The following is a 26986-nucleotide window of genomic DNA, read 5'->3' on the forward strand; positions in this document are numbered from 1 at the left end:
TGGGCCTGGAAAAATGTAACCACTCTCAGAATAATAGACAGATCTATGGATGCAAGGACTGACCATCCATGATTGTTTTAACCATGTTATGAGGCTATAGAGCATTTGTTTACATTTGCAATGTTTACAAACATTGGAGTTAAACAAGCTTATATTTTGGGTTCTCATGGAGTGTGACAGTTGAACTAAGCTTATGAAGCATTTATAAATTATATTCTTCAAGAATCAATGGATATACAGTTGAAGTCGGAAGTTTAAAACTCGTTTTTCAACCACTCCACAAATTTCTTGTTAACAAACTATAGTTTTGGCAAGTCGGTTAGGACATCTATTTCGTGCATGACACAAGTAATTTTTCCAACAATTGTTTATAGACAGACACTTATAATTCACTGTATCACAATTCCATTAGGTCAGAAGTTAGCGTGACTCCCTGCTTGTTTCATTACATTATTATACTCGCCTCAGAGCAAATAGCCTGGATTGTTACTCCCATCTCGTTCCTCGTTCCTTGTGGTACATACATGCAGACACAGCAACATTAAAACAATGGAGTTTGATACACCTTGTATTGGATATGACTGAAGAAAAAAAACTTGCTAAATAGCGATTTTCGTAAATTAACTTTATGACAAAAAAATATCCACATTCGTTTGTCTCTACATTAACTAACATATTCCTCTCAATGGTACATTTTTTGCTTGACTCAATATGATGTTATAATTGCTTACATTTCCTTCCACCATAATGTTTTGTCAACCATCTTTGCTGAAGAAAATCACCAGGGACTTCGTCACCAGGGCTCACGTCAAATTCGTCATTGGAACCACTCGATGTGATTGGTCATATGAAAACCTTGGGACCCAAATGCATAATGAGTGCTCTAACTCCCCCTTGCTGTGGTCTGGAGGAATGAAGCCGTGATGCTGGGTAGGCTCACAACTTTTAAAGGAGGAACCACTTTAAATGTGCTGCTCACAATTGACAGCAGCAACATGGACCTGTTAAATTGACAAGAAGGGTGTTGATATAGATGAGTTTAGGCATCGCTTCCTTGTTTTGAGTCTGTTAAGCATGTTTCTCATTTTGAGTTTACCTGATATGCTGTTTTACATTGTGTTATTTGTGCTGGTCTAATTCCTAAAAAGGATAAGCAGAACAATCTGCACGCTCTTGGATAGTAATAATATAGTATATATACTGTATATCTAAAAATGTAATATGGGCTGGGATTCGATAAAAGGTGCGTTGTCGACAAGCGCATTGCACTGGACTTTTGAAAGTCACATTGTCGACAGTGCAGTGCACGGTTGGCCTCAGTTTGAATTGAAATTCAAAAACTTCAAATAAATACCCTCTCTTTTTCAGTTGAATGAGATTTTTTTTAAATAGATGTCTTTTTTCAATAATATAATTACATTTTGGGGGGGAATTTACTTCCACAATTGACTGACTTCAATTCGAATTGAGACTAAATCTGGTGCAGTGCGCTTTTGAGTGAATTCTGGTCATGGTTAAAAACAATCATTTTAATCTCTATGATTTCTTTTTTTCATTATTTATTTTTTTGGGGGGGGGACAGTGACATAAATTAATTAGGGGGAGATAGATAGGAGATACAGAGGTAAGAAGGCCGGTGGGGGAAGTATTTGATCCTACGCAGGCAGGGGGACTTTTCATGTGCCATATGCAGTGGCCTGAACCATATCTAGGGACCCATTTATGAACTTGAGTGGGGTTACATTTCTGCACCCCCATCCCTGTTTACCAAAACAAGTGGCAGGGTGGCTGTTTTGTTGTTTTTCCAATCCCCGACTGCAGATTTAACATAATGGAAAATAAAACAGACATCAAGTTTGAATCATTTCTTTGTTACCTTTATTCATTGTTGTAATAGATACTTTGTTTTACAGTAGAGTTTTACATAGTTATTTTACACATATAGATTATATAGTTAATTTGTCTGTATATTATGTACACCTTAAATAAATAAATCTTACATTAACACCAATAAAATAAAGACATTTACATTTACAGTGCAAAAATGTGTATTCGTGGTCGACTTATACCCTATAATCTGCACTCAATGTGTTTCACATGCTAAACCGATTGTTTTTGCATTTTTAGCTCATCATTCATGCTTGTTCACAAATATTCCATACAACTTTGCCTTTGCTCATACAAGATTCTTTGACAGGAGCCTTTCAGGATACTTTATGCATACAGCACCTGTGACAGCAGACATAAGGGAAGCTGGAAAAGTGAGGATGAATGAAAAGCGCAACATGAACAACCTTTCTCTAAGGTTGGGGAAGTGTGAACTCAAGCAATCGACACCCACCTAAGAAAAAAAGGGTAAGAACAAGTGGTGAGGTGAGGCAAGACTAATGAGCGTGTGGGTAGGAGGGACTCAATGACAGAATATGCCTGACTTGTATACTGTATTCTAGCCACAGACACAGTTCTCTTTTTCTCTGGATCGTACTACAGGATAAGGCAATGGGCACTGTTTAGCGAAGATGAAAAAAAAGTGTGTGTGGAAAACATCTTATCTTATTATCTGAATGTGAATAAGGGTGTGCTTAAAATATATATCTTGGCTTTCTAATTTGTGTTTTCATGTGTGCGCCTGTGTGCATGGGAGAAGAAATGATCCATTGGGAGTGATAGCCCAATCTGCCTCTTGACTTTAGCGCCTACACTTTAAAGACAGGTGTGGTAATAAACAAATAAATAAATAGCATCAGTATAATGTAGCATACTTGTAGACTATCAGGAGGCAATGTGGTATCTAAAGCCCTCATACTTTATACCAGCAAACAATGCATAAATGGGGCAAACACACAGGGGAAGTCTCCAGAAAACCAATCAATTATTATAATAGTCAATCCTTGAAGTGTATGAGGTTGACTTCATATTTGATAGTTTAAAAAAAATAGTATGATAATAGACACTACCATTCAAACGTTTGGGGTGACTTAGACATTTCCTTGTTTTTGAAATAAAAGCAAATTATTTGTCCATTAAAATAACATAAAATTGATCAGAAATACAGTGTAGACATTGTTAAAGTTGTAAATGACTATTTTAGCTGGAAACGGCAGATTTATTTCATGGAATATCTACATAGGCGTACAGAGGCCCATTATCAGCAACCATCACTCCTGTGTTCCAATGGCACGTTGTGTTAGCTAATCCAAGTTTATCATTTTAAAAGGCTAATTGATCATTAGAAAATCATTTTGCAATTATGTTAGCACAGCTGAAAACTGTTGTGCTCATTAAAGAAGCAATACAACTGGCCTTCTTTAGACTGGTTGAGTATCTGGAGCATCAGCATTTGTGGGTTCGATTACAGGCTCAAAATGGCCAGAAACAAAGGACTTTCTTCTGAAACTCGTCAGTCTATTCTTGTTCTGAGAAATTAAGGCAATTCCATGCAAGAAATTGCCAAGAAACTGAAGATCTGGTACAACGCTGTGTACTACTCCCTTCACAGAACAGTACAAACTGGCTCTAACCAGAATAGAAAGAGTTGGAGGCCCCGGTGCACGATCAAGAGGACAAGTACATTAGAGTGTCTAGTTTGAGAAACAGACACCTCACAAGTCCTCAACTGGCAGCTTCATTAAATAGTACCCGCACCCCCCAGTCTCAACGTCAACAGTGAAGAGGCGACTCCGGGATACTGGCCTTCTAGGCAGTGTTGCAAAGAATAAGGCATATCTCAGAGTGGCCAATAAAAATAAAAGATTAAGATGGGCAAAAGAACACAGACACTGGACAGAGGAAGATTGTAAAAAAGTGTTATGGACAGACAAATCTAAGTTTGAGGTGTTCGGATGACAAAGAAGAACATTCGTGAGATGCTGAATTTTGTAAAAAGATGCTGGAGGAGTGCTTGATGCCACCTGTTAAGCATGGTGGAGGCAATGTGATGGTCTTGGGGTGCTTTGGTGGCGGAAAAGTGGGAGGTTTGTACATGGTAAAAGGGATATTGAAGAAGGAAAACTATCACTCCATTTTGCAATGTCATGCCATACCCTGTGGGCGGTGCTTAATTGGAGCCAATTTCCTCCTACAACAGGACAATGTCCCAATGCACAGCTCCAAACTATGTAATAACTATTTAGGGAAGAATCAGTCAGCTGGTATTCTGTCTATAATGGAGTGGCCAGCACAGTCACCGGATCTCAAACCTATTGAGCTGTTGTGGGAGCAGCTTGACCGTATGATACGTACAAAGTGCCCATCAAGCCATTCCATCTTGTGGGAGGTGCTTCAGGAAGCATGGGGTGAAATCTCTTCAGATTACCTCAACAAATTGACAACTAGAATGCCAAAGTTCTGCAAGGCTGTAATTGCTGCAAATGGAGGATTCTTTGACGAAAGCAAAGTTTGAAGGACACAATTATTATTTCAATTAAAAAACATTGTTTATAACCTTGTCAATGTCTGAACTATATTTCCCATTCATTTTACAACTCATTTCATGTATGTTGTCATGGAAAACGAGGACATTTCTAAGTGACCCCAAACCTTTGAACGGTAGTGTATATAAGCTTACTATATCAATATTCTGAAAGATATACATTCTCCTACCATTGAAACATTATATAAATTAAATTGTTAATCAATATAAACATGGACCAAGGAGTTTTGTTCTAGATTGGTTCACGTGAGGAATCTTATAAAAACATGTATTTTCTATTTACAAAAGAAAAGAGTACCCCTATTCTTTTTGAGTTATGCATAAATTTAACATAATTCTATTTCATGTGTGCCACCCATGGGTAACCAGCCCAAATTCCCCAGATGCATTTTCCTCATACATTCACATTATTTAGTTATTCATATTTTCCAGTATACTCTTGCAAATATACAGAGATTGAACTGAGAGAAGGTGTGTTTGGAAAGTTTAGATATCTGAAAGTAAGTCATGTGGAGATTTTGGAGGATTTCAGGAGAAATAGTTTCCAAATGTGTAGGTTAGTGAGGTCACAACAGACAAGTACATCAGTCGAATGCATGGAAATGCAATTCTCAATGACACATAACAGGGTTGGGGTCGATTCAGAATTTTTGCATTTAATTAAATTCAACCCATGAATTGAAATTCGAATTGGACACACCTCGCAGGAAGTCAAATTTAATTCAAAGCAATTCAAAGAAATTCAACTGCGATGAAACATTAAAGTCTAATTTCTTTGACAAATATTTTACCAAAAGCACCTGCCACTTGTTACAGCAAAGAATACAGATACATTTTCAAATAAGCTTCATTACAACTCAAAGTTCTCAAACAGTATTATTGTTGTATTTTTGTCAAGAGATGTTAACATTTTGTTGTTCACTGACATTCTAGAGTATTTGAACTAATGCATTCTGGAAAAATATTTTTTTCTGATATTTAACATATTAATTAATTATGAATTACTATAGACAACCTGACATGATTAAAACATTTCAATTGTTTAACTTGTACTTTTTTGTAGGTTGTCTATAGTAATTCATCATTATTTTACATGTTAAATACTATAGACAACCTACAAAATGTTAAACAATTGAAATGTTTTAATCATATGTCAGGTTGTCTATAGTAATTCATAATTAACTTATATGTTAAATATCAGAAAACATTTTTTTCCCAAAATGCATTAGTTCAAATACTCCAGAATGTCAGTGAACAACAGTGTTAACATCTCTTGACAAAAAATATTTAAAAAATCATGTTTGAGAACTATGAGTTGTAATCAAGCTTATTTGAAAAGTATTGGTAACCATGTCAAAATAAATATATTTTATAGGGATGTGTAGAATAGATTATCCATTTCAATTTTATAGAATTAAATTCGATTTCAGTTATTTCAAATTCAATTCAAATTCTGCTTCCCCCCATCCAAGAGGGGGTGTGACCAATACAATTTTGCAATTTAATTGGACACTGTGGTTCAATGATAATACTCCAAGAAAGCACACGTGCTGACAGTCGTGGATTTAATCCCTGCCGCACCCCAGCAGACTTTATCTCTTCCTTGCCTGTCTTCCCCATCTAATTCTTCACCATGTAAATAAAGCTTAAATAAATACATAGAAAAGTGGAATTTCATTAAAAATATATATATATATATATATATATATATATATATATATATATATATAAAATATATAAAATACTTGACCCTAACCCTGACACATACAGTACATACAGTATATTGCTGTTGGTTTTGTGATATCCATGTTCCTAGAAGTTGACTGTTTCTTGTGAGGAGGCTCTTTGCCAGAATAGGCATTTACCTCTGAGTGGAGTGAATTTGAATTCAAAACCAAAGACGTAAGGTAATGCTGTTATATGTTGAGTTATCTAATCACTTTGTTGTATAAACAAAACAAAAATGGCTTTTTGCAGATTTTTGTGTGAGGATCATGGTCACTACTGTTGATTGATACTTCTTCGTAAAAGTCACTCGATGGTTAATTGGTAATAAAAAGAAGGAACACTAACTTGAAGTACAGCGTGGGTGACTGTGAAAATGACTGCATGAGAATTGCTAACTTAATACATAATTCAATAATTCTGTGTGCATGTTTCAGTTTGCTGCAAAATACTGGTAATATAACCTCAATTGATTTGCTATTACTGTATACAGAGAGTATACAGACTGCATATATGCAGACAAAAACACCTTTCAATTGAAAATAAATTGCACAAGGTTGATAGATATTAACCACACATATTTGTTGACATTTTGTACATAGAAGCCTAATATTATTGTGTCAAAGAAATAGCGAAATGTTAAATATTAGACAATTCATTATTTTTTGAGAGAAAATTCTCACAGGTATAACACAATTCAGCCTGATATTTTTTTATCATGCATTTCCCTCCTACTATAAACTTCTCTAGGAGCCTGAATATTCAAGTCTTAATTTCAAGAGTGTGCTAAACATTCACTAATCTAAATAGATCATTGTATGATTCTTTCAAACATTGAGTGCCAGTTATTTTATCTACTACCTTATTTTGACATAGACATATTGGTTATGAGTGTCCTATCTGAGTTTACACATGCTTTGCTTATTCAGAGTGAATAACATTGTAAGCTATTATATATTCTGAGATGCTACAGTTAAGGCTGATTCAATCATGTGCAGATAAAGGAAAACTACCCTGTGGTTTCACTCAGAAACTCTTCTTCTTGCAGACTGTTGGCGTTATGCTAAATTGAGATGTGAATGAATGATTCATGCAAAATTACCAGTTGCATTCGCGTATCTCAACTCTGAATAAGGTCCGTAGTCATTGGATATTGATGTGTGAAAACATCTGTCCTTTGCAGAATAAACATTGGGTCAATCGTGGTGCGGTTTTCCTTTTCTGCAAATTGATTGAATTGGGTTCCAAGTCAACATTTTCCAGTAGAGTTTAATTGGCGTGTGAAGAATGGCAAGCTCTGTACATTATGAACTCTTATGTCCAATGGCAGGTGGAGAAGAGGATAAGATAATCAGTAGGCCTATCAAGACCCAGGAAGAGTCAAAGTCCACCTACAGTACATATTACTGCGACAGTACAACTGACGCTACTACTATTTCAGTAATTATAGCTAGTGTGTCAATCAAAGAGACATGGTGAGCAATGACATCTGGAAGGGTGGATGTAAAGTTTGAGCTTTTGGACAGAACACAAGATGAATTAGGAAAAATCTGTTCCTATCTCCAGCTCTGCATGCAAAACTGCTTGGACTGTTTCATCTTTTGATGCTTGGTCACTAAGTACACAAGAGAGGAGAAGTTTATGGCTCAAAACCATATTTTAGTCTTATGTAAAACCAATGCTTTGTGTGTAGCATCAGCAACATCCCTTCATCCAAGGGTTGCTCATCATCAAACTCACTAGAACAACAGACACTGGAGTGACAAGTTGAGTGAAGTCATCTAGTCAGTCAGTGAAGTCAGTTAGAGGGTCATCCAAAGTGTTATTTTAAAAGTTTTTTTTTTACAATCAATCCTGAAGCTGAGAACAATATTGTGGCAACACCTGTCTGTTGTGCCAAGCTCAGCCAGCTTTGTCAGAAGTCTCTTGTGTACTTCATGACCTCAAAGTCCACAGGAGGTCAGAATCCTCAATCTGCTAGGAGTAGTCCAGAATCAACTGATCTAGTAAAACAGGTGACATGCATAAGATGGCATAGTTGTTCCTCTACCTGGCTAATACACCACGCACCATCCCCCCAAAAATGTAAACCCCCAGCCATCTACACGCACACATTTTTTTAATTTATCTACTTCCGACCAATGAATCCGCTGAGCCATATCTTGCGCCCTCATTCTTGTAGGAGTCTTTCCTCCATCCCATCCCCATGCTTCTTGAATCTTGTGTTAGGGGTGAATGCTTTCTGGCAGGAGTGGAGGGAGAGGATTTTCAAATGGATATAGGGCAGGCGATGATCTTGTCTTCCAGCATAACGCTGACCACCAGGAACACTAAGTAGAGCACGAACATGATGAAGCCCAGCAGTTTGCTCATCCGCCACTTGCAGGCAGCAATTGAGATAATGACAAAGATGAGCATGAGGAACAGCAGCACAATGGCGCAGAACAGCCCGTTAGAACTCACCGCCACAGGCTGCATGTTGTTGATGATGGACCAGAGGAGCCATGGGAATGGCAGGCTGAAACACACAAAATAAACACACACACACACACAGAGTGAAAACATGTTTTTAGGATTTTTTGCAAATGTCTTGAAAATTAATTACAGAAATATCTTATTTGCATATGTACATTCACTCCTCTGAGTCACTACTTTGTAGAAGCACCTTTGGCAGCTAATACAGCTGAGTCCATCTGGGTCTTTAAGAACTTTCCACACCTGGATTGTGCAACATTTGCCGATTATTTTTTTCAAAATTCCTTGAGCTCTGTCAAATTGGTTGTTGATCATTGCTAGACAACCATTTTCAGGTCTTGCCATATATTTTCAAGTATATTTAAGTCAAAAATGTAACCTGGCCAATCAGGAACATTCACTATCTTCTTGGTAAGCAACTCCAGTGTATATTTAGCCTTGTGTTTTAAGTTATAGTCCTGCTGAAATCTCCCAGTGTCTGGTGGAAAGCAGACGGAAACAGATTTTCCTCTAGGATTTTGTCTGTGGCTAGCTCCATTCAGTTTCTTTTTATCCTGAAAAACTCCCCAGTCCTTAACGATTTCAAGCATACCCTTAACATGATGCAGCCAACACTATGCTTGAAAATATCGAGTGTGGTACTTAATAATGTGTTGTATTGGATTTGCCCCAAACTTTGTATTCAGGACAAAAAGTTAATTGTTGGGGCCTCCTGAGTGGCACAGCAGTCTAAGGCACTGCAGTGCTTGAGGAGTCACTACAGATCAGGGTTCAACCCTGGGCTATGTCGCAGCCGGCCATGACCGGGAGACCCATGAAGCGACGCACAATTGGCCCAACATCGTCCTGGTTAGGGGAGGGTTTGGCCGGCCGGTTTGGATGTCCTTGTCCCATAGCGCTCTAGAGACTCCTGTGGCAGGCCGAGCGCATGCACACGGACATCAGGTGTACAGTGTTTTTTCCGACACATTGGTGCGGCTGGCTTCCGGGTTAAGCGAGCAGTGTGTCAAGAAGCAGTGCGGCTTGGCAGGGTCATCTTTCGGAGGACCACTGCCAATACGTGTCACATATCAATTTGCTAACAATGTAAAGAAATATATATATATCATTGTGTTAATAAAGCTGCATACAAACATGGTCTCTTTTATTATTTTCTTGAGTAAGGCAGCTCCAAAATGTCGGTGTTTCAGCCTAGCTCAGTTCTTTCTGTGGTGGTGGGGCAAGCCAGCAGAAGATACGGAGCGTTGCGCCGTGACTGGCTCAGTCACTCATGGGGACACTACATCACCGCAAGTCTAAGGGGAGAAAATTCTAGCCACTTGGGTGCTGCCATAGAGTTACATTAGAAGTGCCCATCCAAGAGGGCTCAAGGTCATTGGCCACAGATAAAATGACGACAAATCACGTTACAGTTGGTTGGACTGATGATGTCAACATCATACTTTCAAAATTATAGTTAGCAGTCATCATCCTGAATCAAGTCAACAATCTACTTGAAAATCCTTCTCATATGAAGATAAATAATGAAGAGAAATTATAGATAAAACGTATCGGTGCTCATCGGCCATTGGACATAAACATTACACGAAATGGAAATCGCAAATTCAACAATGGAAGGAATCAGTGACAGTGCCTAATGTTAACTGCAAGCATTGCAAAGGAATCACTAGCCTGCTATATGGAGTGGCTGTGTGGTCCCAAATCTGGGATTAAGGGGCTCTTTGACAAGTGTAAAATGATAAACATTCAACATTGGCCATGCTGTCAATGAAGCATGATTTGTGCTGCGTTCAAAACAACTATTAACTTGGAACTGCGAAAACCTGGCTTCAGTGAATTCAAGACAACTGGGAAGTCGGGATTAAACCAGCTCCGACTGGGAAAATAGCCACCTTCCTCTTCAAGGGAGCACAGCACAACAAGGTGAGTCTAAACATGGATATGTATATGCCAGGGAGATATGTATACTGTAGCTAAGAAAGAAAGTTGTGTAGTAAGGTGTTAGAAGTCCATGAGCCTCACCCTAATAATTTGGTCTATTTGCCTCTCTTAATTTGGCCTACTGTTCTGACTTGGTGATGCACATGTAGCCTATAACCTGTTTTAGAGAAAGGTTATCATCCAATATCGTAAGAGCTTTCCATGTCTGCTTATATGCCCCCTTTATTTATCCTATGGTTATGACTTGGTGTAGAGTGAGAACACTGTAAGAACAGCCCATGTTCTGAATTCTGTTGCTGTACATTTCAAAAGTGCTAAACAAATAGTTATATTGCCTACATCCGTCCTAGCTCGGCTTGCCTCTTATCCACTTGTCGTCCCCTTATGCCATAGTTTGTACATCTCAATTGTCATTAGAAACCACATTTGTTTAAGCAAGTCAGCCATATCAGCAATATATTTTTAAAAGGCAGTAAATGAGGCTGAATGAACTGCTTTGCTGCCAGACAAGGCTCCGATGATAGCCAGGTGTAGCAGTAGTAAGATGTTTGGACTGCTGTTGGGACAGCTTTATGTAGGTCGTTTGTGGGCACCGTTTGAGTGCAATTCATGTATTGTTTAGTGGCTTTGCTGGCATGCATCCCACTATTTTTTTTGACCACCAAGATTTACATGCTAAAATTGCCACTGCAGAGGACGCATGGCTCTCGACCTTCGCCTCTCCCGAGTCTGTACGGGAGTTGCAGCGATGGGACAAAACTGTAACTACCAATTGGAAAATATATATATATATATATGTGTGTGTACAGTGCGTATGTTATCATGTGTATGTGTGTATGCATGTGATCCATCCTCAGTTTTGTCCTATCACAGCCATTAAAATCTGTAATTGTTTTTAAGTCACCATTGGCTTCATGGTGAAATCCCTGAGCTGTTTCCTTCCTCGCTAGAAACTGAATTGGGAAGGATGCCTGTATCTTTGTCGTGACTGGGTGGCTTGATACACCATCCAATGTGTAATTAATTAATAACTACACCATGCTCAAAGGGATATTCAATGTCTGCTTTTTTTTACTCATCTACCAATAGGTGCTCTTCTTTGAGGAAGAACCTCCCTGTTTTTTTGGTTGAAGCTGTGTTTGAAATTCACTGTTCGACTGAGGAACCATACATATAATTGTATATGTGGGGTACAGAGGTGAGGTAGAGTCAATAAACAATTATGGTTAACACTATTATTGCACAATGAGTGATTCTATGTAAGTTATTATGTGACTTGTTAAGCAAAATTTTAATCCTGAACTTATTTAGGTTTGCCATAACAAAGGGGTTGAATACTTATTGACATTTCAGATTTGAATACATTTGGAACATAAAAAAAAAAAAAAAAAATACACTATGTCATTATTGGGTATTGTGTGTAAGCCAGTGACAAAAACATCTCAATTTAATCAATTTCAAATTCAGGCTGTAACACAGCAAAAGTATTAAAGTATTAAATACTTTCTGAAGGCACTGTAAATATTTTGTCTTGTCCATTTGCCCTCTGAATAGCACCCATACACGGAAACCATGTCTCAATTGTCTCAAGGCTTGAAAATCTTTCTTTAATGTGCCTCTTCCCCTTCATCTAAACTAATGAAGTGGGTTTAACATGGGACATCAATAAAGGATCATAGCTTTCACCTGGATGGTCTATGTCATGGAAAAGGACAGGTAACTGATCTCAACAGTATTGCTAAACGTTGCACTTCAACGTAAATCTTGGCTCTGTTATGAGTACACTCAAGAAAACATATTTTATTTATCACAGTGATTAAGGAGCAGCATTAAAACAGAGTAGTATGCCCCACCAACATTAGAAAACTAGACAGAAAAACCTAAAATAGCTTAAATAAGTAAATCAATTATGAAAAAATTGTCTGATTAACTGATAATTGACACAGACAGGGTGGCGTAGCAGGAAGATCGGAAAGCTATAAACCTAGAGGTTGTGAGTTCAAATCCCAATTGAAGACATGTTAAATAACAATTACTGTATAAATTAACATGCACAATGTAAGCATGTGCGTCAAATATATACGTTGAAAACATTGTATGTTAACAGCACTGTGTGTGTAACTAGTTCCACAGGCATTTTTTAGGTAAGATATAAACATTTAAAAAATCTAGTTGAATGAACATATGAGGCAAATTGAGCAAACACATCATTTTAAGTTGACAGAATTTTTGCCTACCTTTTCTCATGTTGGAGCTAGGTTTGATCCAACTAAACATTTTAAGTTCAGGTAACACCTTGACCGAAAAGTTGAGTAAACCAGTTACTTAAAAATAACTAGATGAAACAACTAGATGTGGGTTTTTTTGTGGGAACTTCCAGTGGGAACTTCCATGTCACCCATGGGCAAACCTTACTCAATCAAACGAATTAGAGAATAAAACAAAGTTCAATGAACTTTTACATCATATATCTGGCAAGCATTTATCATATAGATGGAAATAATTGTTATGAAAATGGTGTCCAAGTGTAATTATTGTGGTTTTAGCGAATCCCAAATTCACTATTGGATAAGAACAAAGTAATATGACTGTTACTATGTAATATGTAAAAACTTCCCCCAGCACTGTGAGAAGAATCTTATGTTTCAAAATGTGAAACTAACAGATATTAAAAGAAATTAGTAATTCAATAGAAGAGTGGTCACAGTACTGATGATATTAGCGTACCCAACAGTGATGTCAAAGATGTTGGAGCCCACAGAGCTGGACACAGCCATGTCTCCCAGCCCCTTCCGTGCAACAATGACACTGGTGATTAGGTCAGGAATGGAGGTACCAGCTGCTAATATAGTCAAGCCCATGATCTCTTCTGTAATCCCAATGGTCTCTCCAACCTGTAGATAGAAAAGAGAAATAAATTGGGTAAATAAAACTAAATATTTTTTTTCTTCGCTGAGGGGTTGAGTAGAGGAATGAAAGTGAGCTATACTTTGGACATATTTTTTATTTTTTTTCTCCATTCTGTTAACATGCATGAGGAGAAAATCCCAGTATTCGGGGACAGGAGATACTTTGGCACTCACTCTGACTATTTAGTGCTGTCTAGCTTTGAATGACATCCAGGTCTTAGCCTGAATACATTTCACAGAAGGCTGCTAATAACAATCCCACAGCATTCTAACCCTCCGAATATCCTGCTACTTTTCTAATTACCCACTTGCTTGAAAACATGCTTGTGTGTTGTTCTGTGTGAGGAGGTGGTTTAGTGTCTTCACAAAAGGTAACATGATTTCACAAAATGTAATACTGAACCATCCTGCATTTTTCAGCAGCTATGGTGTATGAATAACTAGGGCTGTTACGGTGACCTTATTACCGCCACAACGGCGGTCACGAATCATGACGGAAGTCAAATTCCAAGTGACCGCTTAGTCACGGTAATTATGCTGCTTCAAGCTCTAATGCTTATTAGCAAATGTGCTAATTGCCTGGTCCTAAGCGCTCTCTTGTCACTCTGACATCAATGCAAATGGAATCGAAAATCTAATCAAACACTTCAAGAGAGCTCATGAGCTCATGTTGCGCAACATTTCTATAGGTTTTTTTCAGTCTTTACTTTTGAGTAGAGCCAGTGTGTCTATGAATGCGAATGACTCAAAACTATACACGTCAGCTACTACAGTGACTGAAATGACTGCAACACTTAACAAAGAGCTGTACTTCATTTCAGAATGGGTGGCAAGGAATAAGTTAGTCCTCAATATTTCAAAAAACTAAAAGCATTGTATTTGGGACAAATCATTCACTAAATCCTAAACCTCAACTAAATCTTGTAATTAATAATGTGGAAATTGAGCAAGTTGATGTGACTAAACTGCTTGGAGTAACCCTGGATTGTAAACTTTCATGGTCAAAACATGTTGATGCAACAGTAGCTAAGATGGGGAGAAGTCTGTCTCTAATAAAACGCTGCTCTGCCTTCTTAACAGCACTATTAACAAGGCAAGTTCTACAGGCCCTAGTTTTGTTGCACCTGGACTACTGTTCAGTCATGTGGTCAGGTGCCACAAAGAGGGACTTAAGAAAATTGCAATTGGCTCAGAACAGGGCAGCATGGCGGACCCTTAGATGTACACAGAGCGCTAACATTAATAATATGCATGTCAATCTCCCCTAGCTCAAAGTGGAGGAGAGATTGACTTCATCACTATTTGTATTTGTGAGAGATGCACCAAGCTGTCTGTTTGAACAGCTGGCACAGAGCTCAGAAACCCATGCACACCCCACAAGACATGCCACCAGAGGTCTCTTCACAGTCCCAGTCCAGAACAGACTATGGGAGGCACACAGTACTACATAGAACCATGACTACATGGAACTCTATTCCTCATCAAGTAACTCATACAAGCAGTAAAATTTGATTATAGAACAGCAGGGGCTGTGAAGCAACACAAACATAGGCACAGACACATGCATACAAATACACAATAACATACACACTTTGCACACACGTACACATGGATTTTGTGTTGTAGATATGTGGTAGTCGAGTATGGGCCTGAGGGCACACTTAATGTATAGCTTAATAGTTTATTAACATTTTAAGCTAAATGCTCTTATCTGTTACATCAGCCTCATTGCTTTTGAAAGTTTTTTTATGGTATGGTTTTATTAATTTGGGATCTATCGCCTCCCACAACTGTCCCAGAGTATGTTTGAAATATTTATTTACTGCACAGAAGGACAAGTTGACCAATATAATAATTCAACTTTTGTACTATGGGAGATAGTAGATTGACATAGGCTAGTGCTTTTGCTGTTTGTTAGACCTACTCATTTATATTTATTAAGGATCCCCATTAGCTGCTGCCAAGGCAACAACAAAGTGTGTTCCCTCAGGCTACTACTCTACTACCACATATCTACAAATAGAAAATTCATTCATATGTGCAAACGGGTGTCTGTGCCTGTGTGTTTCTTCACGGTCCCCGTTTTTCAATAAGGTGTATTTTTATCTGTCTTTTAAATCTGATCCTACTGCTTGCATGAGTTACCTGATGTAGAATAGAGTTCCATGTAGCCATGGCCCCGCGTAGTACTGTGCACCTCCCATAGTCTGTTCTTGAATTGGGGATTGTGAAGAGACCTCTTGTGGCATATCTTGTGGAGTATGCATGGGTGTCTGAACTGTGTGTTAGTAGTTTAACCCTTGTGTAGTCTTAACATTCTGTATACTTCCCTTGTCCTAAGGGTAAAACATGACCCACCTTCACTAAACCCCTAAAATAAAGCAGCTTAATTGAAATTTAAACTCCAAATCTTTTTTGCATGAAGAAACAACCGGTCATTCATCACAAACTTTGTGAATATCTGGGATTTCCCTCTTCACAATGCAGAAAGACTGCATTTAATCAGTGGACACCACTCGCTTTTATTACAACACACCTGTCATAATTGTTTTCTTTATTAAAGTAGAAGTTAATTATTATTATTATTATTATTGCTAAAGGTACTGCATAGGTGTAAACATAAATGTTTTAGCAAGATATAGCACTTGTATAGCCAAAGAAAGTAGAAGATATGTGCAGAAAGTAGTTTTGAATGCATTTTATTGAAGGGAAACAATAACAGTCTTGAACCTTTTTGGCAACATAGTGATATATTCTTATATACTCTACAATGAGGAATTCAACTACAAAATACTATTCTTCTCCTATTTTTTAACCATTGCCCCCACGCACAAGGTGTATAAACAACAACAATAAATAAGAATAAAATAAGATTATAGAAACAAAACAAAAACGTGAAGAACATAAATCAATCAAATCTAATTAGCACATGTAGGACAGTATGTAAGTGTGTGTACATGAACTTTGCAGATGTATTTCTCATGTGCAGCACATAGTATTTGTTTTTACAGTCCTTCTTTGGGGGGCAGAATTGGCATGTCCTCCTCTTGCCTGCCCCAGCTGCAGCCTTGGGTAGATCAGGACAAGATTCAGCCTCGTGAACAGCTTTCACAAGCGCTGCAGTGGTTGCTCTGTGGAGGAGGCACTACTTTCTTTGAATGTTTGGGGTTACAAGTGCCTTTCCCAGCTGCTCCAGGAATACCATCCTCTTGTTCCGCTTATCAGGCATCAGGGTAGGGTTGATCTTGTTCCATATCACGAAGGCATTGTATGACTACACATCAATGATGTTATGGAAGATGACCAGGGGCCAGCGGGCAGTCATCCTCCTGCAGCTGTAAGTTCCAATCACCTTGTTCAGGTTGTCCATGTCTCCTTTATCGTGATTGTAGTCCAGGATGACGGCTTCCTGTCCTCACCATCACTGATTGTGCAGTGTGCTCAGGAGGACCACATTCTTGTTCCTCTTTGGAAGGTTAGAAACTAGAGTGGTGGTGGGGGTGAAGGCAAACTTTGATGAGAAGGCCTCTCTCCCCCTTGTTGCAAGGACTGCAGGGGGGAGCTCAGGCTTGTTCTTTCTAACTGTGCCAACCATGGTGATCTTCCTCTTCAGGAGCTGCTGGGTGAGTTCAATCAGTAGCACAGATAATCTCCATTTCTCATTGTGTGTGTGTGTGTGTGTGTGTGTGTGTGTGTGTGTGTGTGTGTGTGTGTGTGTGTGTGTGTGTGTGTGTGTGTGTGTGTGTGTGTGTGTGTGTGTGTGTGTGTGTGTGTGTGTGTGTGTGTGTGTGTCTTTGTGGTTTTTGTGGTGTGTAAATGATTTTATAACTGCCGGGTCAAAAATGACCCCGGTGGTGTACAGCTTTCACGGAAGTATGAACAAAAGCGATGATTCACTTTTTCTAATGTTGGGGTCATTCTAGGAAAAGTAATCAAATTTCATGTTGAAAAAATATAATTTAAGGGTTTTTGTCTGCTGTTAAACATAGTGGTGGGTCATTTTTTACCCTTAAGACAACACACGGGTTAAACAGACACCTCGGTGCATTCAGCATGTCAACACTTCTTACAAAAACAAGTAGTGATGAAGTCAATCTCTCCTCCACTTTGAGTCATGACAGATTTATATGCATATTATTAATGTTAGCTCTCTGTGTTCATTTATGGGCCAGCCATGCATGCTGCCCTGTTCTGAGCCAATTGTAATTTTCTGAGGTCCTTCTTTGTGGCACCTGACCACATGACTGAACAGTAGTCCAGGTGCAACAGAACTAGGGCCTGTAGGACATGCCTTGTTGATAGACTTCTCCCCATCTTTACTACTGTTGTATCAACATGTTTTGACCATGACAGTTTACAATCCAGGGTTACTCCAAGCAGTTTAGTCACCCCAACTGACTGCAGCTCTTTGTTAAGTGTTGCAGTGATTTTATTCGCTGTAGTAGCTGACCTGTATAGTGTTGAGTCATCCACATACAAAGTGGCTTTACTCAAAGCCAGTGGCATGTCATTGGTATAGATTGAAAAAAGTAAGGGGCCTAGACAGCTGCCCTGGGGAATTCCTGATTCTACCTGGATAATGTTGGAGTCTTCCATTAAAGAACAACCTCTGTGTTATGTTAGACAGGTAACTCTTTATCAACAATATAGCAGGGAGTGTAAAGCCATGACACAGATGTTTTTTCAGCAGCAGACTGGGATCGATAATTTCAAAAGCCGCACTGAAGTCTTACAAAACAGCTCCCACAATCTTTTTATCAGCAATTTATTTTAGCCAATCATCATTCATTTGTGTAAGTGCCATGCTTGTTGAATGTCCTTCCCTATAAGCATGCTGAACGTCTGTTGTGAATCTGTTTACTGTAAAATAGCATTTTATCTGGTCAAACACAATTCTTTCCAAAAGTTTACTAAGAGTTTGTAACAGGCTGATTTGTCGGCTATTTGAGCCAGGAATGGGGGCTTTACTATTCTTGGGTAACGGAATTAAATTTGCTTCACTAAAGGTCTGAGGGCACACAGTTTCTAGTAGGCTTAGATTGAAGATATGGCAGATAGAAGTGGCAATATTGTCTGCTACTATCCTCAGTAATTTTCCATCCAAGTTGTCAGACCCCGGTGGCTTGTTATTGTTAATAGACAACAATAATTTTTTCACCTCTTCCACACTCACTTTACGGATTTCAAAATTACAATGCTTGTCTTTCAAAATTTTAATTTGTAGTGTCAGCGTTTGTTGCTGGCATGTCATGCCTAAATTTGCTAATCTTGCCAATTAAAAAATCATTAAAGTAAATCAGCAACATCAGTAGGTTTTGTGATGAATGAGCCATCTGAAGAGAAAGAATACTGCTAAAGCGTTCAATGTCACCATTCAGAGTGAGCACAGGGCCAGATATAATGCACATGTTATTAGTGTCTAGCAGAGAATCTGTCAGCTATTTAAAATCCAGGTTCAACTGTTCAGAGCTGCCCTTTATAATATGTGACCCGTTTCAGGAAACTAGGCGTATGTCGCAAGTCACGACTTCACAGGAGAGCCATTTTTATATATTTTTTTTTTTCATCAAAATGCGTTTTTTTTGTCAGAAACGCCTTTTGGAACTTTGGAAATTTCATGTGCCTTAATAACAAACTTACATGCCATCTGTAAATATGAAAAATAACTGTTAAATTACGTGCCCTGTTGGTTAAGCTACAGAAAAAGACAAGCAACCTTCCCACTAGCCATGATTGGCTGAGATAATGAGTGGGCTGGACGCCAAGAGAGGAGTTCAGATTGGTCTGCCATATAGAAGGTTTCTGTCTATTTTAGCTGGTCAGTCTGTGTTGGTTAATCCTGTCGAATGCAGCTTTTAAAAAAAATATTCTGTAGTGGAGCTGCATAAGTGTTGCTCTCCACTTTCTGGAGGATCGAGTTTTGAAATCAGTAGAATTAGATGATCGCTAAAGAAATGGAGACACCAGTCTCCGGATTACATCTTCAAACTAAGGGCATCCATGATAGGGAGACGCGTCCATCATGCATGATGATTTATGCGGGTAAGATAGTCTAGCTTGCTACATTTTCAGATATTAAACGTTTCAAATTTTGACAGAAAGTGGTTTCATTTCAAGTTAAAGTGTACTGTTAGCTAGCTAGCTAACGTTAGCTGGCTGGTTCCCTAGCTAACGTTAAGTGTATGATGTTATTATTTGTTTCCCAGAACCATTTACTTCGCTAGTTAGAGCCTAATGTTAGCTAGCTAACATTGAACCTGGTTGGTTAGCTCCCAGCAGATTCATGCAGGGTAGTAACGACATGATTCGGCACTATGTTCATTGTTATTTAACTAGCTAATGTTAGCTGGCTGGCTCGTTAGCTAACGTTACGTGACGTGTGTGATCGTACACGTTGTTTACCTAGCTAGATTCATTGTTTACCTAGCTAGCTAGCTACATGTCTTAAGGTAAAGTGTACTGTTAACTAGCTAGTTAACGTTAGCTGGCTGGCTCCCTAGCTAACATTATGTTTATGATGTTATTATTCGTATCCCAAAGCCATTTGTTTACTAGTTAGAGCCTAATGTTAGCTAGCCTCTTTGGGCTAGGGGGCAGTATTTTGACGTCCGGATGAAAAGCGTGCCCAAAGTAAACTGCCTGTTACTCAGGTCCAGAAGCTAGGATATGCATATAATTGGTAGATTAGGATAGAAAACACTCTAACGTTTCTAAAACTGTTAAAATAATAACAGAACTGATATGGCAGTTTACAAGGACAAACCATCCCCAAAAAATAAAATGTCAGCTTACCACTTTTTTCAATGGCTATTACTTTAATTATAAGGCCAAGTCCTCCTAGATTGCAGTTCCTAGGGCTTCCACTAGATGTCAACAGTCTTTAGAAAGAATTTCAGGCTGGTTTTTGAAAAATTACCCAGAAATTGTAATTTTTCTATGTGGCTCCCATTTTGGCTGTAGTGTTTCCAAGCGTGTGGAAGAAAGCGCGTTCTTTGGTATTTTTCTCCGGTAAAGATAATAACTATTCTCCGTCTTCAATTTGATTGTTTATTTGCATATTAGGATACCTAAGGTTTGATTATAAATGTTGTTTGACTTGTTTGGGAAAGTTTATTAGTAACGTTTTGGATTCATTTTGTATGCATTTTGATGGAGGGAAAATGGGTGGATTATTGACTGAAGCGCACCAGCTAAAATGAGTTTTTATGGATATAAAGAAGGACATTATCTAACAAAAGGACCATTTGTGATGTAAATGGGACCTTTTGGAGTGCCAACAGAAGAAGATCATCAAAGGTAAGGCATTTTTTATATCGCTATTTCTGACTTTTGTGTCGCACCTACCTGTTTGAAATATGATTGTCATGTGTTTGTATGCGGGGCGCTGTCCTCAGATAATCGCATGGTTTGCTTTTTGAAATCTGACACGGCGGCTGGATTAACAAGAAGTTAAGCTTTATTTTTATATATTACACTTGTGGTTTTATGAAAGTTAAATATTTATAATACTGTTGTTTGAATTTCACGCTCTGCAATTTCACCGGATGTTGTCGAGGTGTCCCGCTAACGGCGAGCCTTTCCCAAACAGGCAAGCTAACATTGAATCTAGTTGGTTAGCTTCCAGAAGGTTCTTGCAGGGTAGGAATGACATGATTTGGCACTATTTCATTGTTGTTTAACCAGCTAACGTTAGCTGGCTGGCTCGTCTGCTAACGTTATGTGACGTGTGTGATCTTACATGTTGCTTACCTAGCTAGGTTTATTGTTTACCTAACTAGCTAGCTACATGTCTTAAGGTAAAGTGTACAACACCCGCTGAATATGGCAGGTGTCAATAAACATTGGCAAAAAAGCATAATTAAATTGTTGCCAGCAGAGCTGGTTAGGCTGTTTTCATGGTATCAAGAGGTAAACAAATTATCATCAAGTGTGCGCTCTGAAGGCTGCAAGGGCGAAACGAGATGGGTGGGGCTAAAGCTTAAAACAGTGTGAACGAGGTTGAATGGGTGTAGACAAAGAAGATCTCTTCTTAAGATACCAAAACATTCAAACGCCATTTTCTCAAAAATGCAGTTTATGATATACCATTATGTTGCTCTGAGTCTCTACTTTTATCCAAAGTCAGAAACACAATTAAAAAATTTGCTACATAAGACCAAATCCAGGTGGTTAGTCACATATCATTAAAACAGACATAGACTACAATAGAATTGATATCCATATCCTGGCGTAGAACATTCTGGAGCAGCTTTGTAATATAATTTACTGGAGCTCCAGGACAGCAGTGTTTTTGCACCAGGAACAGTGACATTTCTTACCATGGAGCTGCCCAAAATCATGGCTGGCGAGAAAGATGAGGAAATCCGCCCACTCGAACAGGATTAGGAGAACCCTTTAAGGATGGACAAGAGGCAGGATAACTTGCTGGCTGACGAAAAGTAGGCTAAACGTTGACAGTTCTAACATCTTTAATATTTGCCTCGGAATTCAATAAAAGGAACGCGCACAGTTTTGTCCCCAATGTGTCTGTCTTCATTTACTTGTAGCCTACTTTTTAGCTGAAATGCCTGTGAGAAGGACCCAATCACTTGACGGGCATTGGCTAATAAGGTCTGGTGAATATTATCAAGTGCTTGTCAAATTGTGAATGAGAGACTGATGAAGTGTGTGCAGCTTGCACAAGAAACAAATTAGAGCTCATGCCTTTCATGCTATTTTTTTTCAAATCATCATTAGAGTCTCCTCATGCAGCCTTAGAATTGATACAAAATCCAAACACAACTAAAGTTCCATAAATAACTCTAAATTAAGCATATAGTGGGACCAGTTTCTTTGTTAACCGCTCATCACAGGAAAAGCCGAAGGTGCTCACTTCCTTTGAAATCATTTGGAGAAAATATCCTTTCTATTTTATTAAGCCATGTTCAATTGTATTCTTCATACTTTAATGCCCCCTAATTCTAAGCAAATCCTGTCAGCTAAATTAACTAGCGTAGTTCACAGCTGTATGGCATAGCCATATCAGGGCCTAACACGAGGAAGGCTATTTCTTCTGAAATAGAGTACATTTTCTTCATATCATGGTTCTTTAGAACTGTCTAAAATAAATCATGGATTTAATGTGAAGGTGTAGTCCATATTAAATTGATTTATATGACTTTTTTAAAACGTAGAAGTTACAAAGTTCTGCATCAGTGACTTGTAGGCTATGTGTGGAAGCCAGCAGATGCTAAACTTGTTTATATTAATTAACAGTCAATTACCGTGAGACCGGCAGTTATTTGCTTGACAATCACGGGCTGACAAAATGTTATACCTGCCACAGCCCTATGAATAACCAGATCAGCTTATTACAGCTTGGTTTGGCTTGGTTCGGTAAGGCTCAGTAGTGTGAAAAACGGTTCAATTATTTTAGCCTCCACTGTTCCCCACGTACCTGGTGAGCCCACCACACCATTAAATAGGAGAATCCAGCAATCCAGCAGATAGAGCCCAGAAATGAGATGGGAAAGAACTTCTTTGCAGTCTGTTAGACAAAGGGAGGAAAAATATATAGTTACTATAAAGATGGAAATTACAGAAATGAAGCCTCAATACTATGGTATACAGATATCTACAGCAAATAACACATCACACAATTACCAGTTATAGAAAAATAAGTAAACAGATACAGTTCATATCAAACATTAGTCTTTCTCTCTATGTCTGTGTCACAAATGGCACCCTATTCCCTATACTAGCTTTGACCAAGGCCCATAGGGTGTAGTGCACTACATAGGGAATATGGTGCCATTTGGGACACATGTCTAATTCTCTATCTGACAAACTGGAACAGTAAGAGATAGAAATGGACGAGAAGCACTTACTGGTTTCCTGACATCGGGCAGTGTTAGCCACAGAGGGAAGATGATGGGCATGATTAAGAGGTAGGTGAAACGCTTGCGCATGGTGTCTGGCCAGGACAGGCTCAGAGGCTGGTCCTCATCCTCCTCATCCTCAGCCTAAGAAGAGAGAGCTTTCAGTATGGATACAGTTTCAAAATTCAAAAATCACTCGCACATCTGAGTTCTTGTTGCAGGTGAATGGAAATAATGTGATAGCTTCAAAGAAAAGAGAAACTCGCAGAATGGATACATTGGTTTGGAGAAATCTGTGCTCAAAAATAATTTCAATGGGTCATGTGGTGCAGTCAGGGTCAGCCATCTTGAAGCTCTATAATACACAGTTTTACAAAATGTTCAGGGAGTCAAGTCAGGCACATCCATGGGCACCTGGACAGTGATTGAAACAAAGGCTCTTGTGATTTATTTCATCACCACTTGAACTCTATTCAATAAGCAAAAATATTTTCTGGTGGGAAAATATTATTATGACGATTTTGATGATAAATAACATTGACAACTAAAGGCCTTAGGAATTGATGATAGAGTTGGTCAGCATGCCCTCACTCTCAGTGACCTTAAGAGAGTGGTGTTTGATGACAGAGATTGGGAAGATTGCTTCAAGCCTGGAGGAGTCCGACACTCTACTTATCAGGTACTATGACATGTCTGGACTGCTGGACCCTCAGTGTGGTCATCTGAATACCAAACAGGTGAGAGACCTCAACTTCGGACGATAAGAGTCTGCATCGCTGTGTAGGTGACATGGAAGTAGGCAGTGGCTCACTTTTCCACTGAAAAGTGACTCACTGCATGACATTAATCCAAGCAGGCCTATTCTTGACAAAATCCAAACCCATCCATCAGTAACCTGATATATTTCATTATTGAGTCAAAGAGTGGTATCAATCACACCATCAAAGGCATGATTTGCTCTAGCTAAAACATGAGGAACAAGCTTAAGAACCTGCGCAATGGCATTTGGTATTTTTGGCTCATCTGCAAAGATCTTGACAACATCTAGTCATGTTTTTAAGATGGAAAAATTACGTTTTACATATTTGTTTTATGTGGGCATCGAAGGACAGAGAAGGATCCAACTTGACTCCCAGGTTGGAGATGACAGAGAACAGGTGGAAGGCTTGGCCGTTGATTGTAGGTTAGATGTTTCCACCACTGATGACCTGCTTGGGTGTCCCAATAAGCACAGCCTAAGTGTTGTTACTGTTTAACTGGAGGAAGTTCTCTTTCATCCATGCCCTGATGTCTTCTATGCAGCTGCTGAGTTTTGCTAGCTGCTGAATGTCCGGTTTAGTGTTAATATAAATCTGGGTATAGTCAAGGTAGCAGGTGAAGTTGATGTTATAATCTCTGAGGATTTGGCCGAGAGGGAGCATGTAAATTAAAAACAGGATAGGGCTCAACACTGACCCCTGTGACTGCAGACTCCTCAGACCTGGACTATCCAATATTGATGTATTGCTTCCTATTGGAGAGGTAGGAGGAGAAACACAGATCTACATTACCTTCAAAAAGTATTCATACTCCTTGAATTATTCCATATTTTGTTGTGTTACAACCTGAATTCAAAATGGATTAAAGCAACAACAAATCTCACCCATCTACAGACAATAACCCATAATGATAACATGAAAACATGTTTTTAGAAATGTTATGAATATACTGAAAATGAAATACAGAAATAACACATTTGCATACAGTGGCCTGCGAAAGTATTCACCCCCTTGGCAGTTTTCCTATTTTGTTGCCTTACAACCTGGAATTTAAATGGATTTTTGGGGGGGTTATAGAATTTGATTTACACAACATACCGACCACTTTAAAGATGAAAAACATTTTCTATTGTGAAGCAAACAAGAAATAGTCACCTTTTGCAGCAATTACAGCTGCAAGTCTCTTGGGGTATATCTTTATAAGCTTGGCACATCTAGTCACTGGGATTTTTGCCCATTCTTCAAGGCTAAACTGCTCCAGGTCCTTCAAATTGGATGGGTTCCGTTGGTGTCCAGCTATCTTTAAATCATACCACAGATTCTAAATTGGATTGAGGTCTGGGCTTTGACTAGGCCATTCCAAGACATTTAAATGGTTCACGTTAAACCACTCAAGTGTTGCTTGCATAAGCATAATTTTATTCTCATCTGACCAGAGTACCTTCTTCCATATGTTTGGGGAGTCTCCCACATGCCTTTTGGCGAACACCAAACGTGTTTGCATATTTTTTTTTCTTAAAGCAATGGCTTTTTTTCTGGCCACTCTTCCGTAAAGCCCAGCTCTGTGGAGTGTACGGCTTAAAGTGGTCCTATGGACAGATACTCCAATTTCTGCTGTGGAGCTTTGCCGCTCCTTCAGGGTTATTTCTGGTCAGAGTGGTACTCAGTGATGTGTTGTGTTTGCCCCAAACATAACGCTTTGTATTCAGGACATGAAGTTAATTTCTTTGCCACATTTTTGATAGTTTTACTTTACTGCCTTATTGCAAACATGATGCATATTTTGGAATATTGTATTCTGTACAGCCTTCCTTGTTTTCACTCTGCCATTTAGGTTAGTATTGTGGAGTAACTACAATGTTGATGATCCATCCTCAGTTTTCTCCTATCACAGTAATTGTTTTAAAGTCACCATTGGCTTGATGGTGAAATCCCTGAGCGGTTTTCTTCCTCTCCGGCAACTCTCCGGTTAGGAAGGACGCCTGTATCTTTGTAGTGACTGGGTGTATTGATACCCCATCCAAAGTGTAACTAATAACTTCACCATGCTCAAAGGGGTATTCAATGTCTGCTTTTTTTTACCTGTCTACCTTCTTTGTGAGGCATTGGAAAACATACCTGGTCCTTGTGGTTGAATCTGTGATTGAAATTCACTGCTCAACTGAGGGACCTTACAGATAATTGAATGTGTGGGGTACAGAGATGAAGTAGTCACTCAAAAAATCATATTTAACACTGTTATTGCACACAGAGTGAGTCCATGCAACTTATTATGTGACTTATTAAGCACATTTTTATTCCTGAACTTATTTAAGCTTGCCATAACAAAGGGGTTGAATACTTATTGACTTCAGACATTTCAGCTTTTCATTTGTAATTATGGGGTATTGTGTGTCGGCCAGTGACAGAAAATCTCAATAAAAATGTTTTTTTAATTCAGGCTGTAACACAACAAAATTTAAAAAACAAGTCAGGGGGTGTGTACTTTCTGAGGTGGTGAATTAGAAACATGTAGAAATAATTTGTTGAAACCATCAACTCATTTATATTACAAAAGATAATCATAAGTTGAGTTTGGTTTTCGTGCACCTCAAAGTTTGAATTTGTGAAAATTGTTTGCTGAAGGTAACATTTCCTCTCTTTTTAGAGCAAACAATAGTTAGCCCATAGATTTTATTAATCTGAGCAACAGTATGAGTGATGAGGGTTGAGGTGATGACTATTATTAGCAATAGATCATAGATCAATAGATCATAAAACTGATGGGGTACAGCTGAATTGATCGATGTGCATGTCCATATTACCAACAAGGCTCAATTTCACCAGCTTCTTTCCGTAGTTTATTCTAAGACTGTCCTACATTCCCAATGTGTAATAATAGAGAGTTCA

At 38.7% G+C, this 26986-nt stretch overlaps 1 protein-coding gene across 2 annotated transcripts in view; it reads right to left on the reverse strand.

Moving 5' to 3' along the window:
- Positions 1-4305: 4305 nt before the first annotated feature.
- LOC110531927 (sodium/potassium/calcium exchanger 2) overlaps positions 4306-26986 on the reverse strand; it is a 173648-nt gene continuing 150967 nt past the window's right edge. For both annotated transcript variants that reach the window (XM_021615421.2, XM_021615417.2), the window contains 4 exons: positions 23349-23483; positions 22919-23008; positions 13301-13467; positions 4306-8675 (listed from right to left, as the gene is read on the reverse strand). In XM_021615421.2, coding sequence (XP_021471096.1) covers positions 8426-8675; positions 13301-13467; positions 22919-23008; positions 23349-23483 — 642 coding nt within the window. In that variant the 3' untranslated portion in view covers positions 4306-8425. The remainder of the gene's footprint in view (positions 8676-13300; positions 13468-22918; positions 23009-23348; positions 23484-26986) is intronic.

This window comes from Oncorhynchus mykiss, chromosome 9 (assembly GCF_013265735.2).
Source record: "Oncorhynchus mykiss isolate Arlee chromosome 9, USDA_OmykA_1.1, whole genome shotgun sequence".
Classification (NCBI taxonomy): Eukaryota; Metazoa; Chordata; class Actinopteri; order Salmoniformes; family Salmonidae; genus Oncorhynchus; species Oncorhynchus mykiss.